This window comes from Girardinichthys multiradiatus, chromosome 6 (assembly GCF_021462225.1).
Source record: "Girardinichthys multiradiatus isolate DD_20200921_A chromosome 6, DD_fGirMul_XY1, whole genome shotgun sequence".
Classification (NCBI taxonomy): domain Eukaryota; kingdom Metazoa; phylum Chordata; class Actinopteri; order Cyprinodontiformes; family Goodeidae; genus Girardinichthys; species Girardinichthys multiradiatus.
In genome coordinates, this window is record NC_061799.1 from 25,355,679 (window position 1) to 25,375,478 (window position 19,800).

The 19,800-nt window shown below is 40.3% G+C and overlaps 1 protein-coding gene across 1 annotated transcript in view; it reads right to left on the reverse strand.

The window, feature by feature from the left end:
- The window catches only part of cdh2 (cadherin 2, type 1, N-cadherin (neuronal)), a 92,682-nt gene that overhangs the window by 38,031 nt on the left and 34,851 nt on the right, over positions 1 to 19,800 (reverse strand). Inside the window, exon 3 of the mRNA XM_047367177.1 lies at positions 2,130 to 2,338. Within this exon, the coding sequence (XP_047223133.1) occupies positions 2,130 to 2,338 (209 nt within the window). The remainder of the gene's footprint in view (positions 1 to 2,129; positions 2,339 to 19,800) is intronic.

Consider the following 19,800-nt stretch of genomic DNA (forward strand, 5'->3'; position numbering starts at 1 on the left):
AATTATTTGGAACTTGCATCTGGAGTGATGAATGGCATGGCGGATGTGTTCAGCCCAACGCAGAGCAGATCTGTCTCTGGTGCACTGGAGGTCTGTACCCTTCCACACTTAGCCCGCATTTTCCATCTTCAGATTAAAAGTCTACTTCAGACTCCCGGAGAGTGTTGGGCTGAGTGATGGCCTGAGTGTTTGTGAGTGTGTAGGAAGGATTACATGTGTGTGTAGTTGCCCTTTTGGAAAGGGAAGAAGAAAAAAATTTAAAAAAGAGATGTCCTCCATTTCCTAACAGTCTGTTTTCTCAGAGTGTGGTAGAATTAAAATTTAAATAGTGATGGAGATAGAGGGCAAGGAGGTATGCACTCATAATAATGAGGATATTGTTTGGTTGCCATTGATTAAAATGTTTTCCAAGGCTGGCACATTAGTTGCGCTATCAAAAAAAATGCAATTGCTGATGTGATTAAAAGATGTGTAATGATTTATTGCAATATTAGAGTTTTGAGGTGGGGGTGGGTATTGAGCTGAATAACTCATAACCTCAAAAATGCAAGACAGGGAGAAGTCACACCCCAATTTCATTATGAATCAGAGCTAATTTAAAGATATAAACAACCACCAAGTGAGTTGATCACTTTTGTCTACATGTAACAAAACAGTGGTCTTTTCAAATTTTAAATGCAGAGCTTACAAACGTTGCTGAAAAGTGCGCGACCCATGTACAAGGCTGTACAAGGCAGAAGTGGTGACTTTGGCCGCATGTCCTCCCCCTCACTCCACCCCATTTCCTGTCTGCCTACTCCGATAAATAAATGAGCTAACAGCCTATGCTATGATGCATGTTTCTTAGTTCCGTAAATTCAGATAATCATACAGGGGCATATGCTTGGATGCATAATTTCAAATAATCTTTGAATCTGATTATTTTGAGCTGGATTGAAAACTATAACCTTTATTAAAAGCAAATGGAGCATATTTTTCTTATCCTTCGACAAATATAAACAAATCAGAATTGGCTGAAATCAGAATTAGCAGGTTTACACTATAAGGAAAACCAGAAACTGGTATCGGCTGGACAAAGTTTGATCAATGTAGAAGTACAGATTTCACTAACATGACATACAAACAGGAACGCTTAAAGTAAAACCCTTTTCAGCAACTAATAGTAAAAAATGTCAACCTGCACACGTTTCATATTTTACTGAGCAGACTTGTGTCTACAGTACCAATGCAAAGTCAGTATTTGTTTTGCATCCATGTAAATTCAGCACCCACCTTTTCTGTGATTATTTCTTGTTCAGTTCAATCAGAAACAGCCACGTTTGTGTAGCAGGCTTAAAGAAAGCACATTGGACTTTGTAAAAGCAAGCAAGATTATAGCATTGGGTTTTGCTCATTAAGACACCACAAGGCCAATAATTTAGGATCAAGCGATAATAATTACCAACTTATGCAAATAAATGCCTACATTTGTCCCCTTAGAAAGTGTGAGAATAGAGTAATACACAACTGAAATTAGCCTGGCTGTACTTTTATGTGTACCGCTGCCCTGCAGAGATTGCTAAATGGGCATATTCAGATCTCCACCATCCTTAAGTGAGGTTAAAGGCATTTAGCTGCAGTGTTCCTTCTAAGTTTCAGCGCACAGACATAACGTGGCTTTTTTTTTGGTCAAATTCCACCCATCGTCAGCCAAATACAATGCTGACATGTGAAATACATGGCCATAGAAACTAATAGATGAGCAGCTTCCCCAGCTCACACAGATGCTTCCCATATTCCATCGCTTACAAACAGGTGTGCTCTCCTCTGGAAGACAAAGCTGGAACCTCAGAGAGTTAAACTTTACTTAAAGCTATTCTGCATCTGATCTTACCCTTCACTGGCCATGCCCATATAACATTTGCGATTCTGGTAAATTGACAGATTCAGTTCTAATTATGCAAGCATCCATCCTGTCTCATGGAACACCTGCTTTATTTCAAGGAAGCAGTCATCTGTGAATGTACAGCAAGCATAAAATACATTATTTGCTGTAAGGGCAGAAATTATCCTTTTGCATTTCCCGAGCATTAATATCAGACACAAAAAAACAAACAAGAGAGCATTACAGAGAAAGTAGGAGTGTTCACCTGTGTGGGAGGCATCATCTTGACTTGTGTCACCCATTGTTGCTGAGTGGTGGTGTCTACAGCCTTGATCAGCAAAGGCGATGCAGGGACTGGAGTGCGCTGAAGAGTCCTTGCGGCGTAAACTACTCCGTCACCCTCTATCCGAAAGTCAGATGGATTGCTGCATTCAAACCGCACCAGACCTCCTCGGCCACAGCTGACAAACTTCACTGCAGGAGAAAGTGACAGAAGGATTTTGGTTTAAAATTAGACAAACAGGAAAAAGCTGAGAATGTAGACAAAAGGACCGAAAGAGAATTAGTGATACAGAAAGCCCACAAAGGTTTTCCGATTCTTCTTCCCACTTATACATTATTCAGTTCAAGCTGTTGCCCAAAGGTACTGCTCCAAACTGGTGAAGTGGAGGAAAAAGAGAGGAGAAAAAACTTAAGTAAAATAGGTAGTGTGCTACTTAAGGACTATTAAATGTATAAAAAAACAGTGAAAACAATACACTTAAAAAGTGATGTTAACAACAGTGAATTGCTTGCAGTCTAAAGCTTTAAACAAAAAGAAAACTTTGAATATTTTAACATGTCAAATGTTATTGCATGCTAGTTTTGTGCCCCATGACATTCCGGGATGTTTTCCACGGATAATTACGGTCCTCGGCTCCTTGAGATACGTGATTGGTGTTTGATATTTCATAAACAAGAGTGCACAGAAATCCAAAACTCAGGGAGCACACATGCAGACACGGCAGACAGGTGGCTCTTGGGGGCTCGTGTCCCACGGGTGCCACAGCGGCAGGGGTACAACATCGCTTTATGCGATGACTGAGTGACAGTGCAACACAAGACGTGTGTCTCCTGCATATGCACATAGCATCAAGTGCACAAACACCTCAGCAGCTTCATTGAATGTTCTGTTGTGTTGCTTAGAAAGACCATAATGTTACCATATATCATTTACATGAAGGCTACAGTGAAGCTCTCATGAATTATTAAAGCAGATGTGAGACTAAAACAAAAAAACAAAAAAACAAAGCTGTGAATGTGGGCGCTTTATCTTCTTTGAGCAGATACGTTTGGGACCCAATGATGTCTACGGAGTATCATCTGTGCTTGGAGAGCATAAAGTTCCTCCGAGCTTGAGGAAAAGATATAGCCGACCACTTAGGGGTCTGAGGAAAACCACAATTGCACCACATCCTGAAAGTACTACATTTTTTAGTGATGTGGGTAACTTTAAACCATTTCCTGCATAACAACCTGCAGGTTACACAGAACTGTCATTAGGCCAAAATGTTGCATTATAGCACACAGAATTAATGTTATAAAGCTAAAGTTCCAAAAATAGAAATGGAAAATGGCAGCATCTTTCTTTTAGGCTATAATACCTTTAATATAAACCATCTCCTTACTGCCTATTTCGGTTAAATTACCCTTGACCAAGTACGTTTTTTTCCCCCCCTTTGAACCTGGCAACACTGACATCAGATAAATGACTCTCTTTCTGATGGTCTGGCTTTAAAACCAGGTGCCTGTAAGCACAAAGCCCTCAGGCAATCACCAGCCATCTCAAGTCAGCAGCAGATACTCAGACGGAGGTAGAATACAGAATAAGGGACTGTCAAAATAACTCACATTGCAGCAGAAGGCTGTCAGAAATTTAGGAAGCGTCACAATTTTCAAAGTGGGCATAGTTTAAGACAATCTTGACTGCATCTTTAAGAAAAGGATTTTCTGCAAACAGGAGTGAAGCTGGCAATTATATATATATATATATATATATATATATATATATATATATATATATATATATATATATATATATATATATATATAAACATCCAAACAAAACACTATTTAAATCACTTAAAGTCTTACAAAAAGGCATGGGTATTGATTGGTTTATTAGATTTTATTCTTATGTAGAACAATAACTTGTTAATTTAGATTTTAGCTGATTCATTTTTTAATATATGGCAATATAGAAACAGAATATAGCTAATTTGTTCTAGCCTCCTTGCAGTGAGTGGCAATTAATTTTTTATAAGATAAAATACATTAGCATAGTGAGCATAGCTAGCATTCTGAAAACAGCAGTACCCGTGTGTCTTCCCTTGAAAATGTAGACGCTTAAACTCAAAGATTTCCAAAAGACTGCCGACGCTCCAAGTTCTATAACAATGGCAGCAAGCTAAAAATATAAAGAGCACCTTTGTGCCTTCCTGTTATCTGCTGAAAATCTCACTTTCTCTCGTAGCCTGAATGCACATATCTTGATATGTCAAAAATATAGTTCCTATTAAAGTTTCTTACATTTTTTGCGTTTCCTCTGACTTAATTTTTTAAACACTTCCTAGATACTGAAAGCAGCCAACTTTGATTGTTCTTTCCTCATTGAAAACTTCCACTCAGGTGAGTTGTTGTTACTGCAAATCACTTTTATTGCAATCGCTTTTTAATTTTACAGCTTGCGGGTCACTGCTCATGAAAATTGGATGATTTCAGTCACTGGCAAATTTCATATTACTGAAATTACCAATGCCATAGTAATCAAAAGCTTAATATTTAAAACAACATATGTACACTGGTCTTAAATACGCAACCAAAAATATGGCCCAGTTTCTTTTCTACAGGTTGAAAATGCGTACAAATTTTTGCCCTGCTCCCTTTTGAGAGGGTTTTCTACAGTCACAACATTATAAGCTGCCAGCAGCTACAATGATAATGTATAGGAATGTCCTGCACACATATATTCATGTTTCAGATAGCCTCTGGTGGCTTATAACACCACAGAAATACAAAGTGTGATTCAGCTGCAGGTTATCAATCTCCAGATGAAGAGGATCCCCAAGGTAAATGGTAGAAAGAGATCTTGGTTGCCACACCCCATCAAACGTCACCATGGGCAGGACGATAAGGGCTCAATTTGGGCAGAAATGCCGATGGAGCACAGAGAAGAGCTAGGGGGTGGGGGTTAAATAAAGGAGCAAGAGGGGGAAACAGGCATGTCAGCAGAAAGAACTGTCCAACTAATGCCCTGAACCAGAGCCCAAAATTACCTCCGACTCAATGATCCCATTCACAGCTTGGATGCAATTCCCACCCCAAGCCCTCCCTTGCCGTACAACACAAAAAAAAAAACCTGTAACCTCTCCATAGTCCGAGAGTGCCTCTCTATTGTCTGTACATCACGTGATACCTCTAACTCAGACAGACACAAATAGTTTTCCGGGGTAAAGGGGAAAGGGGGAAGACATTTCATCTGGGGGAACAGAATGTAGACTCTTCCGACTCCACAGAGGCAAAGAAGATGTACCAGAATCTCATCTTTATTGCCTGCCAACTGTACTTATTGGAAGCCAGCACACTGAACTTCCTCTAATGTGCTGTTAATGTGACAAGACTAAAACCTCTCATGTGAGTTTATCTCAGCATGCCATCATTTCTTTTGAGAAGTGAAGTCACTGACAGCTGAGAAATACCCAGTATAGGTGTTTCACTAGAAGCTGCCGATATACGCACACTAGTGCAAATACTCAGGTGTCAATCTCCTGACCTAGTCCTAGCAAATCGTTCTACACCCCTGGACTGAATGCATAATTCACAAATGAATTTGACCGGGGTTAGCAGAGCCAGCTTGAACCTGGCAGTGATACAACGCAATATGAAGTAAAGGCTCAAATTGAATGACATCCAAGCCAGCACCACTGTTTATACAATCCTGTTGAGCCCCAATGGAGCTTGCTCTGTGGTCTCAATTCAAACTGCTGTGATATGAAAATCAACGCTGGTTCAAAACTAGGAAGAACATGGCAAATTACTGTCAGCATTCTCTAGCTGTGCAGAGACTTTTAGTGCAAACCACAAAAAAATATCCCCAACAGCATATTCTGTAATCGGCCAATTATTGCATGAACTGCTAAACGCACAATGTACTAATGGAACACAAAGTAATATTGCTGCTTGCTATGCGTAATTGCTCATGCGTGTTTTTTTTTTGTTTTGTTACCATTGCGGTTTTTTTTGTTGCTTTTTTTTAAAGGCTATCATTATAAAAAGCATATTTCACAGCTGTAGGGCTTGTAAATAAGACCATTGTGTAACATAATTTGTCCTATTGCTCTTAATTGAAGACATTTTTCTAAAACTGCTTCAAGTGTGCTTTTTTTTTATTGCATTCCATCTGAAAAATAAAGGAGTGACTTATGTATGACAACCGAATATGTCTCGCTAAACAAAGACTCCAGGATGCAAAGATACGATGAACGTATAGTCCTATTTTCCATAAATAGCATATTCTTTAGAGACAGTGAACAGTTTGTAGCCCGAGCTTTAATCTGAGAATGATGATAGTTAATTTTGCCAGTCTAAACACTTGAAGGCAGGGCACTTCAAGCACATGCATTTATAGACCAACATACAATATGCAGGGGGGATTTGCATGAAAAAATATGTAGTATCTGTTCTTTGTGCAGTACCGCTACCAATTAAGAAAGCTAAAGAAGAATAACATCAGTGCTTAAAAATAAAACAAGCAGCTATCTCATTTCCCTAGCTTGGTTGTAGTGACCAATTTCCCCAGCACTTTGTTTCAGTCTTAAAGCTGCTAGATCTGTTGGAGAATTCTGGAAAGGCTCTCAAAAACATATTGACATTAGGCTGCTTATCACAAGACGCACATGATTATCAAACTGAGAAAGATAAGCACCATGATTAACAGTTTTATTCTTTTCTGTTTGGTCTGTACCCAATACAGATTTTGTATGCATTCATGGTATGGCAATCTGGGTCCAAGTAAAGACAAACATTCCTAATTTGCTTGACAGGAACAAAAGTATCAGTGTTCAAATGTTACTTGAAAAATGTCTAAGGGGTACAGTCACTTTATCCAGAAGCCTTCCTCGAGCAAAGATTCCTTGAATTTGCTACAAAAGATACATCTTTGCTCAGGCAACCTAAAATGATCTATCTTTTTCATTCCACCACTATAAACGTCCCATAAAAGGTTTTTCACAAATTCCTTTAATTGCTGTCGCAAAACAGGGATTGTTTAACAGAAAATGTGTCCCCCCCCCACTTTATTTAAATAAACAGTTTTTGTCATTTGAAAATTAGCAGCCTCTTTGGGTTTATAGTGCATATGAACAGCAGGGGGAAACAATTATTTAAGGACTTTGTTGAGTAAACAAAATGATTCTGTGTTTTCCATCATGCTGACAGTTGGGCATTGTGTGGATTAACGTGCCACTGGAGCCAAGAACTGATAAGGCTAAGCTACATCCTTCTGCAGTTATCAGTGCATAGCTACTAGGAATTTGTTCTGCGGGTTATTGAGACGAGCGACTTGATGCACAGGGTTTGGAGAAACATCATAATGATCGTACTTCCAAGATGTCAACCACCAAGCAACCACGATATTCATTTTACCTCTTAATATCAAATACATGTATACTGGAATGTATTTAAATTGTTGCCTGAATATATTAAATAGGTTAAAGTATACAATATAAAAATAAGACTTTGAAATAGGCTTATAATATAGGAATATACAGCATAATCAAACCTCACATAAATCTTCTAGGTTTTAAATTTTAATCAGTCTACATGAAATGGATGGTGCAAACGTGACTAAAACGTTAACAGCCAGAGATGATTTAGGATTAAAAACTAAAGCAAAACTAGAACAAACCAGGTTTATGTATACTAAATTAATACATTTAAATTGTTTCTGTACTAAAGGGGTAATCCCTGCTGACCATTTACTGTGATACTCAGGGTGGGATTTAGGAAGATGTGGGACCCCTGGGCTGGAGCCAGTTTCTGTGTCTTATGCCGTCTTTAACATCTTATAACTGTCAATGTAGCTAGCATCACTAGAACAGGAGTTTCTGCCTTCCTGTCATCTGGTAAAAGTGTCTCGTACTTGTCGTCTTCCGCTTATCCGGGACCTGGTCGCGGGGGCAGCAGACTCAGCAGAGACACGTAGACGTCCCTCTCCCCAGACACCTCCTCCAGCTCCTCCGGGGGGAGCCCAAGTCATTCCCAGGCCAGCCGAGATACATTGTCCCTCCAGCGTGTCCTAGGCTGTCCACTGGGCCTCCTCCCGGTGGGACGTGCCTGGAACACCTCCCGGGGAAGGCGTCCAGGAGGCATCCAGTATAGATGCCCGAGCCACCTCAGCTGGCTCATCTCGATGTGGAGGAGCAGCGGCTCTACTCCGAGCCCCTCCCAGATGGCCGAGCTCCTCACCCTAATCTCTAAGGGAGTGCCCGGCCACCCTACGGAGGAAGCTCATTTCAGCCGCTTGTATCCAGGATCCCGTTCTTTCGGTCATGACCCAAAGTTCAAGGCCATAGGTGAGTGTAGGAACGTAGACCGACCGGTAAATCCAGAACTTCGCTTTTCGGCTCAGTTCTTTCTTCACCACAACGGACCGGCACAGTGCCCCCATTACTGCGACAGCCGCACCGATCCGTCTGTCGATCTCCCGCTCCCTTCTTCCCTCACTCGTGAACAAGACCCCGAGATACTTGAACTCCTCCACTTGACGCAGGAACTCCCCTCCAACCTGAAGAGGACAAGACACCCTTTTCCAGTCAAGTATTATGGCCTCTGACTTGAAGGAGCTGATCTTCATCCCAGCAATGCGAACCAAACTCCTGCTCCACTTGTAAAGGGACCGGATGGCCCCTAATAAAGGGTCCCCGATTCCATACTCCTGGAGCACCCCCCACAGGGCACCACGAGGGACACAGTTGAATGCTTTCTCCAGGTACACAAAACACATATGGACCGGTTGGGCAAACTCCCATGAACCCTGAAGTACCCTGTAGAGGGTATAGAGCTGGTCCAGTGTTCCACGGCCGGGACGAAAACTCCACTGCTCCTCCTGAAGCTAAGGTTCGACTTTTGGCCGGACTCTCCTCTCCAATACCCTGGCATAGGCCTTACCAGGGAGGCTGAGGAGTGTGATCCCTATGTAGTTGGAACACACCCTCCGGTCACCCTTCTTATCAGAATCAGCTTTATTGCCAAGTTCGTACATACAAACAAGGAATTTGACTCCGGAACACTTTGCTCTTTGGTTTTGTTTTTGTATTACAGAATATACATATGTACAATGTACAATATACACATATATAATAAAAAGGTGCATTTGCAACATCTGTATGCTGTTGTTTTGTACTCTATTGAATGTTCAACAGAGAAACAGCCTGGGGGAAGAAACTGTCTCTGTGGTGGCTGGTTTTAGTGAACAGTGCTCTGTAATGGCGGCCTGAAGGTAAAGCTCTGAACAGTTTATGTGCAGGGTGTGTGGGGTCTGCAGAGATTTTAGCAGCTCTTTTCCTGACCCTAGACCTGTATAAATCCTGGATGGAGGGAACGTCAGCCCTGATTATTCTCTCTGCATTCCTGATTATTCGTTGCAGTCTGGACCTGTCCTGTTTTGTGGATGAGCCAAACCACACTGAGATGGATGAAGACAGGACAGACTGAATGATGGCAGTGTAGAAGATGACCAGCAGTTCCTGTGGAAGGTTAAACTACTTGAGTTGCCTCAGGAAGTACAGTCTCTGCTGGGCCTTCTTTCGAACAGTGTTTATGTGTGAAGACCATCTCAGGTCCTCAGAGATGGTGGTTCCTAAGAACCTGACGTGGTCCACGGCCGATACAGTGTTGTTGAGGATGGTGAGGGGGGTGTATGGGGGTGGTGTTCTCCGAATGTCCACCACCATTTCCACAGTCTTGAGTGGGTTCAGTTCAAGGTAGTTCTGACCGCACCAGTGTACCAGCCGATCCACCTGCTGTCTGTATGCAGACTCATCACCGTCCTGGATCAGTCCAATGACAGTGGTGTCGTCTGCAAACTTCAGGAGTTTCACAGACGAGTCCGATGAGGTGCAGTCATTTGTGTACAGGGAGAAGAGGAGTGGGGATAGAACACACCTCTGGGGGGCACCAGTACTTATTGATCTGGATCGAGAGAAGATGCTACCCAGTCTCACCTGCTGCTGTCGGTCCGTCAGGAAGCTGTTGATCCACTGACAGGTGGAGGCTGGGACGTTGAGCTGGGTAAGCTTCTGGTGGAGGATGTCTGGTATGATAGTGTTGAAGGCCGAGCTGAAGTCTACAAACAGGATCCTGGCGTACGTCCCTGGACGGTTGAGGTGTTGCAGGATAAAGTGTAGACCTAAGTTAACAGCATCATTTGCCGACCTGTTTGCTTGGTAAGCAAATTGCAGGGGGTCCAGCAGGGGGCCTGTAATGTCTTTCAGGTGCTTCAACATGAAGGGGGGAGGACCACCACCCCAGTCTGCCATTCCAGCGGCACTGTCCCCGACTGCCACGCAATGTTGAAGAGGCATGTCAACCATGACAGCCCCACAACATCCAGAGATTTTAGGCACTCGGGGTGGATCTCATCCACCCCCGAAGCCCTGCCACCGCGGAGCTTTTTAACCACCTTGGTGACTTCCGCCTGGGTGATGAAAGAGTCCAACCCCGTACCGTAAGGTCTGCGGTAAAAGTATCTCTGATTTCGGACTTTTTTATTTATTTATTTTTTTGGTGCCATGTTTAAATTTAGGGCTGCACGGTGGTGCAGTTGGTAGCACTGTTGCCTTGCAGCAAGAAGGTCCTGGTTCGACTCCCGGACAGGGATCTTTCTGCATGGAGTTTGCATGTTCTCCCCGTGCATGCGTGGGTTCTCACCGGGTACTCTGGCTTTCTCCCACCGTCCAAGACCATGACTGTTAAGTGGTCTCTCTAAATTGGCCTTAGGTGTGAATGAGTATGTGCATGGTGGTTTGTCCTGTATGTCTCTGTGTTGCCCTGTGATGGACTGACAACCTGTCCAGGGTGTACCCTGCCTCTCGCCCGTAGACTGGTGGAAATAGGCACCAGCTCCCCCGTGACCCACTGTGGAAAAGCGGTATAGAAGATGAATGATCAAATTTACAATCTCCACTTAATTTAGAATCAGCTTGATAACAGTTTATTTTTTTATATAATAGTAAATAAATTCAGGTGGTAAAGGTTTGAACACCTTTGAGTCTTCCTTCCTCAGTTAAAACTTCCACAAAAGAAAAAAATAAATAAATAAATAAAGAGTTTTGTTCATACTGTGATCCAGTGGCAATACAGTATGGTGTATTCACCAATTGAAAAAAAGATCAGATATTTTAGTTTGTGACCACTCATTTACCAGTCTGGGCCAATAAAGCTAAAAATACAGTTACCAGCCAATATGTTACATCTCCATTACACTTTTCCACTGCCTTGGTGATTTAAAAAAAATACTTAAAACCTATGTCCATTCGTCTTAAATGAGCTAAATTAGCTGGTTTTTTTTATATATGGATATGTAAAAGGATCAACTTCAACTTTAGCTTTTTTAGACCTTGTCTGCATGAAAATACACTTTTGCCAAAATGATCTACAAAAGCCATCATCCATACAAAGACAATGCATAAACATGACCCTAAACGTTAAATTAACTATTTCAGGTCTGTATGAAGTGATGTTAGCCAGTCACAGAAATAAACCAAAAACAAATAAGCTGACATAGAGCATATTCTGAAAGCCTGTTAACACATCTGACCTAGTTGAAAATCCAGGGTTAAGTTATTGTTTACAAAAATAATGAAACAAATCTAAAACTCCAATTCTTCCTTGGAAACTTAGAAGTTTATAAAATAACTGAAAATACAGAGTGTGTAAGCGATCCATTCTTAGAAAAAGGCAAAAGAAAAAAACAAAAAACTGTTTTGGGGGTCCTAAAATCTCAGGGTCCTGAACTACTGCCCTAGTAAGCCATTGCTCAAGTCCAGCGCAGGCAATAATACTAATTTTAGAAGACGCTCCAGTGATCTGTACATCCATCACTGCAATGCCATAGGGTCGCTACAGTGCTACCTCAGGCATTTTCAGCAGGACAAAAAGTTAAACCTCATCCCCGAGGCTCTGATTGGAGGAAGATATAAACCATAAAACATCCAGGATACATAATTTTGCTTTAACCAAAACCTCAACCGCTTAGAGTAAAAATATTTTTCCTTTCAAATTATTCAGAATCCTGAAATTATTTGCAATAGAACAATCTGTTTCAATATGGTAATGTGTGGGAGACATTAAAAATGCTTTGCCTAAATTAGATGACAGAGCGGGTGATACATTCCTTGATCTTTTACTTGGAGGTTAATACTAAAAAGGCTAAAGAAAAGTCTTCAAGGAAAGCAGCCAAATAGTTTATTAACTTGTCACCATGAGCCCCCATGTCTGTGGTTTCAAGCTGAGCTGATGATTTCTGAAGAGGCTGCTCACGAGGGCCAGGCACCGAAAGTGCCTCAATGCAACCTGCAACGTGACATTATTGGGGTCTTTTGATCTCCAAATCATAGACTCAAAGCTATTTAGTGCCTCCCCTTGATCATTTGTGTATAAATACCATCACAAAAATCAAAGAGGCAGAAAAACAGCCGGTGACCAGGGATGAGATAACCTCTCCTGACATTTTCACCAGGTCTTGCATGACTTTTTAAATCGCAGCTGAAGAGGTGTTTCTTCTTTACTAAAAGGAACTGTAGAAATGGAATGCAGGTTTGTGTCTAGAACTGTACCAATTATTGTTTTCCAGGACAATAATCTAAGCGAATAAGTACCTGATGCAGCGTTAACGGCCTGCGAATAGACATCTCTTTCATAAATATATAATTATGCTCAAAACACAAAAAAGCAAGCATGTGGTCAGAATGTGGTGGGTGCAAGACAGATGTGTGTGTGAAAGCATTACAGGGTTTAGCTGAAGCTGGGAACATATTGTATCAATCAGATCCTGACCACTAACATATTGGTTGTGCATGCAGCAAAGAATTAACAAATGGCCTCATTTTGGGATCAGGCAGCATGAACAGCTGATAAATTATTCTACAGGAGTAGCATAAGAGAATGTGAAAAATCTGATACAACTGGTATATGTGAAGAAGAATACCAAGCTTTTGTAACTGCTTTTAAGGCTACTGAACAATATTTCTGTGGACGCAGTCTATTTTGTTTCTTCAGACAAAATCAGTCTGAACAGTTGGTCCACCTAAGACACAAAAAACGGCATAAATAAGACTTTGACATTGAATACAGTCACACTGCATTTTATCTCTGTATATGAACATAATAAATTAAAATACACTGAACACGCTCCAAGACAATTAACAGATAAACATGATCTTCACTGGGAGACAACAAACCACACACTTAATTAAAACTTTGATTTGCACTGGACAAAAGGTTCTGCAAATGAACGTTCAAGAAGACAAAGCCATTTCCCGGGAGATTGATCACAGAGGAACCTATTTGTATGTTATCAGTTTTGATAAGATTAGCACTGTTGTTTATTAGAATGTGATTAAATTCTGACAAATTGCCTAACCTCTTGTCTCAGTACTTGATGAGGAGTTCATTTAATGCTGAAAGGGAGCAGATTCAGCCAATGTGAGTAATGACCGTCATGCATGAGACACCCCCCCGTACTATGTATGCCCTCCCCCGACACCTTTACGCTTTCATTGCATTGTGGTCAATACCACAACACAAGTAACCCGCCAGAATAAACATGATGGTAACGACAGTCAAAATTAAATGAGGTGTAACAGGATGAGAATAATATTCAGATTTATATCCACCACTTCCCGCCGTCTCTTTAATAAGTTGTGTTCACACATTCACAGGTGAGTGGAAGTTGAGACGGCCTGCATAACTAGGAAAAAAATAAGAGCATAAATAAAACCTGCTACACATTTGGAAAATAGAAAAACAACTAGGCAGAAGAGGAAGGTGTGTTCTGTTTATATAGACAACACAAATGGCATCTTATTCCAAAGTCTCTGGGTTGTCATTTGACCAATTGCCACATTAGATTTTTTTTTATGTCGAGATGCAAGCTAGAATACCTAGGACACCAATGTTCTACATTGCTCAATCCCAATACACTTAAAATGTACCCGTAATCGTTTAAAGGGTGGTTTACACAAAAATCCAGCAGTCCCAAGTATATTCTCAGTAATAACAGGATTTGGGTCATGCTCTCTTTGTACTTGCTGTATTTAGCCAAGTTTTATAAATTAATTAAAAACAGATTTGGGTGCAGCAAAGTCTGCTTTTGAGTAAAAGCAAGTGGATAGATGCTGTATTATTCTGGATGTGGTTGTTGTCATTGCTTTTTTTTAATAGTTTCCACTTCCTTGAAGTTTTTTCTGAGTTCCTTTAGCTCTTCAGATGAAAGCAGTGCCATAACATGATAAACAACTCATAAGTGTGCCATCCATGCAACCAATTAGAAGTGTTTTACTTCAACTCAGCTTACAAGACATGTTGTACTTTGTTTACCTTGTCATAATATTAGGTATTGTTAATGTCATTTTTACCCATTAACTTGATTAATGTAGAGCAATTATTATTATTGCACTGGGTCTTGAAAGCAGTAGAACAATCTACTTGGTAGATAAGCTATGCTTACATAGCAATTTAGATCTCCCGTTTTTGGTTTTTTTTAAACCACATTACAGGCCAATTAACTCCATACATGCCGAACCACAGCCCCCATTTCATCATCATTTTGTACTTAACAATTAAATATCAGGGTTTTTTCTCAATTGTAGTCAAGTGTTTGTAAGTAATTATAGAGACAGAATATTTGCATAATTGTGTTTAATTGTATAATAGTTTTTGAAGGAGTTTACTACACCCCATTCCCATAGATTTGTCTAATGAAATTTTAAAATGCACAAAACAAAAAACAAAACACAACATTACAGGTGTTGTTTTACCACATTATTCTGGCCTTTATCTATTGAAGTGTTTGATGTTGCCATTTTAATTTGTGTAATACCTCATGTAGTATTTAGGAAGAGTATTTTAAGAAAAATCTAGGTTTCCATACTTCACTCATTCAACAGCTCAGATCTACTGCAAGCAAAAACTGACACTTGAGAGATGGACCCCAGGTGAATAAGATTAACATGTGCTTTTTCAAAATAAATTGTAATCATATTCCCCATCAGTGATGACTCAATACTAATGTACATGCAAGTGACTGCTAATGAAAAAAAAAGGCCTGATGTATATATTGCCTGCTTTAATACGTTTTGCATAGCTCTGGTGTCAATCAAGCACAAATGCAAATTACAAGCTCAGGTAAAGACTGACAGTTCACTGCTTCCAATCACAAACCTAACCATCCGTGCACGCACACCTTACTATTTTTGGTCATTTTTACTTATTTTCTTTGGAAATACATATGGGCTTGAACCCGTATCTTCATAATTCATACATGCAGTCAGTTAATGAACCACATTTTTACAGTTATAAAAGAAGGCCCATGGAATTCCTTCTCTGCCTTTTGCTTTAGAGAAGTCAGGGTATGAAAAGAAAACAGAGGAGGAATGTGAATCCTGCTTGGCCAGGAAACAAAAGCGGCAGACAAAGGAAGATGAGGCTGGCAGTCTCTGGAGGAGACTATAATGTAAGATCTATGCTGCCTTTGTGTCTCTCAAGCTAAAGAAAAAATGATTTGAGCTGCACACAACAAAGAAAACATACAGAATTCTGTTTCAGTTTTTTCTTACACCCAACTGTAAATTGTTAAAATGTATAACGATGTGCTAACTGGTTTACCTTCTAGATTTAAATGGCAGGAAATGAATCCATCTAGATGAGCTTTTTGGAGTAAACCAAATGAAATAACTCATGATCGTAACAACTGCTTAGCTTTATTTCCCTTTCATCCACATGCCCTACACCACTCATCACAAAACACATCAATCTCTCAGAGACACCTTTATAAGAGCAAATCAAACCACACCATGGATCGCTGGTTTACTGGAATAAAAAAAAAAAAAAAAAAAAGGCAAAAAAATAAAATCCATCTTCTGGACACTGATGACAAGAAGAAACTTTAAAGAGAAGGTTTGGGCCAGCTGCCAACATACATAGAATCTACATCTGCAATTCCACATTTGAATCAATATGTGCCAGATTCAGCTTAGAATGCAATTATCCAATACGTAAAGACAAAAATGGAAAAACCAACAGAAGGAAGATTAAAGACGAGTCCAATGTTCCACTGAGAAGCTTTAGCACGTGCATGGCTTTTCAGACACGCGACAGCTCGTTAATGTAGGAAGAAAGCAAGCAGAGAAGCTTGGAAGCTCTTTGTATGAATATACAAACACTTTGTTAATATGTCAAGTAAGCTTATATTTCTCCCTTCTTTGTTCTTGGTTGATTCTTGAAAAGCTAAATCCATAGCTTACATGCATCTGACCGCTAACTCACTTTGACCTGAGTGACCCTCCCCCCACATGTAGTTTGTGCTTAAATAGATAAGCTAAGTAGACTGAAAACAGGGTTTATTCTTTGACTGCAAGAGTAAAATCGATGTGTGCAAAGCAAATAATCTCTGTATCCCAAGGCTGGACATGAAACCACAAACGCAGCAGAAAAAAAACTTTCAGAATTTTACCCACAACCCTGGATGATTTAGAATAATTTTGTTTCAAACAACGTTTAAAAGGTCAATGTTTTTTTCATAAGCAATAGCTCCCCAACTACTTTACCACTGAACAGAGGAGCATTGGGGTTATTGTTAAGTAACTCATACTGAAACAGATGTGTTCTTTGCGGCCTGGGGTGTTTCATACTTCACTGCTGTAGAACTTGGGATTTATATAAAGGCTCTTCTCCGGATGCAAGTTATGTTACAGTAGTTTTTAACTCTCAGCAACAGCACACTTTTTCGATCTGCTTTCACTGTTCAACTAAGCCACCACAAGGGAGGAGAGTGGCTAAGCATCTGTGTGTCTGCAGCCCTGTTGTGCAATTTTGTGTGCCAACTCAGGAAGGTGAGAACAGCTCACTTAATATAGGTTTTGACATAAATGAAGATCCGTAAAAACGTTATTTTCCTAAGTAATTATTATATTGAAATGGATAATTTTAACAACCTTGGTAAAAATTTTATTCAAATAAAATTGCATTTTTACACAAGATTGTATCGTTAGAACATACTGGCCCTTACCTAACTGTACCGATATCTCACATTCATGATTTAGCTTAAGCAACATTAGAATCTAAAAAGAACTGGAAAAATATAGAGGCAAAACAAAATGTTTGAGCTTCAAAGATCTGCATCTGTAACAGATTATTTGTGCTGCAGTAGCACTTAACAGTTAAAAATGATAAAGAATGAGCTAGGTTTCTGAAATCTGTGCGCATAAAAACTGATATTTGCAGTCTTTGCATCATAACGCTTCTCAGTCTAAACAAAACATCAGATGGCGATGATTAATCTTGGCATCAGTCCAGCACGGGAATAGTCTGTCTCATATGCATGTTGGGTTGCTGAGCATTACCATGTGTGGAGTGAGGCTTTGCGAGTGGACTATGCGAGTTAAGAGCCCTTTTACTCCGATGTAATCAGCTGAACTGAATGGCTTTAGAGAGGGGATCTGTGCAGCTGTGCTTTATTCTAGACACAATGACTCCCAGATTAAGGAAACTGGAAGGAGGGAGGAAGGGCATCAACTATCACAGGGATGGAAGGAGTTGGTGGTGGTGGTGAGGGGAATCCAAGCACATCTGTCCTCAGTTTGTATGCACCTATAACACAAAACCACAAGTAGGCCCATGTACAAATCTGTCTCTGCTTGGAAAGGCCGCCTGCAGAAATGTTTCCAGACTGTGGCTTTTTAACACGAGGGCTCGTGGGAATACTCTGTCGCCTCTCAGTGATAGCACTGTTAGTCAGCGTCAGACCAACATTGACAGTACTGGCTCAAAGAAGCAGGTGGCGCAACATGTGAATCAAAAGGGGGCAGCTTTATAATGTTACCATGAGTCAGTTGCAGTGTTTTTAGGACAACAGAAATGTGTGCTGCCATCCAGGTTTTATAGCTTAGGATGTAAAAACTGCACTGTGGTCCATTAAAAAGCAAGGGTATTCTTGTCCAAGTCTGCAACTCTTTCTTTCAAATCTTTGTGTATTTGTTCTCGGCCTGTGAATTGGGTTTTCGAACTTTCTAAGTGCCAGTGATAATGTCGCATCCACTTGTAATGCTTCCCAACCAATTTAAAAGAGAACAGGAGACGATCGGGGGGGGGGGGGGGATATGGTTTCTTGGTGCCATCCCATCATTCTGCTTCAGTGGAACCTTTCAGGCAAACAAACAACATGCAGGTTCACAGAGTGTTATGCAAACAGACCGCTGATTCACCAGGAAGACACCCCACCAATGCTGGAACACATTCAAAAGGACTTTGCATTGCACAAAGAATAGTGAGTGCTTATACAGTGACCCAAACTGTATCACCCTAATCAAACCGCTAATTCTTTATGCACACATAGTGTAAGAAGTTTCTGACATGGTTTCTGATTCATGAGTGGCTTGACATGAGGAATATGACAGTAGGATTCGTCCCTGCGTAGTGTCTCTTGACGACCCAACTCCAGCTTCAGTCCACTCGTTGTGAAGCTCCCCGAATACTTGAATGGATTGTGCCTGACAATCCTCTTATGGCCCTAGTTCTACCAGTTCCTGGTACACCGTTTCCTACCACACCTTTTCCTTCTTCACAAACAAATTAATCTGGTTGGATTCAGCACTCTGAACAACCAGCTTCTTTAGCGATGACCTACTGTATCTTACCCTCCATCTGGAGGAGGTGCACGACTGTCTTCTGGACATCTGTCAGCAGTCTTTTATTAGTGTGTGGGTGATAATATGGCCATTACATTTATATGTTAGAACAGCCTTTTTTAAAGTTGTTATGCAATAACAAAATGTTTCTGGCACACTGCATTTTTCATTTTTGTCATCTGGAAATCATCAAATTTACAATAAATAAAGGCTTGAAATATTTCACTATACGTATGTGTCTAATAATATAGGAGTTTCACTGTCGGAAATTAGTGACCTAAGGGCTTTAGAAGCAATTTCCGCCTGAAGTTACATAAAAGACAAATCAAATATAGCTCCACAGTTATAAAAATGTCTACATGCAAGCTTTTGGTACCTGTGTAAAGGTAAGACATAAAAGAATATTTTTCCAAGTGTTTCCACTATTGCAACTGTTACTATGTGTGATTTAGTTTCATTTAAACCAAAACAAAAAGAATTCAAACACACCACACAGTCGGGCTGAACAGGTTAAACGATGTTCTGTTTCTTGAGATTCATCTTTAAAGAGAATGCTTCAGTAACAAAAATACAGTTGTGTTTGCAGCCATTATTCTCCTTTTATTAGACTTGATCGATAGCTAAAATGAACACCTCAGCATTAGGTACTTGAATTTTTCTTAATTTCCTCACGTTACAGACACAGACTCCAATATGCTTTACTGGGATTTTTTTTTAAAACAGGCAAACACAAAGAATCACATTAATGAAGCAAAAGGCACATGATACAAGGATTTTAAAATGTATTCAAATAAAGATCTGAAAAGCGTGGGATGCACATGTATTCAGTCCTCCTAGGTCACTTCTATGTAGAACCATCTTTCGCTGCACATATAGCTGCAAGGTTTTTGATGCATGCTCCTACCAGTTTCTGTAAATCTGGAGATTGAAATATTTGGAAAATAACTCAAACTCAGTCAAGCTAGATAGCATTTGTGAACACTCTCGATTAGA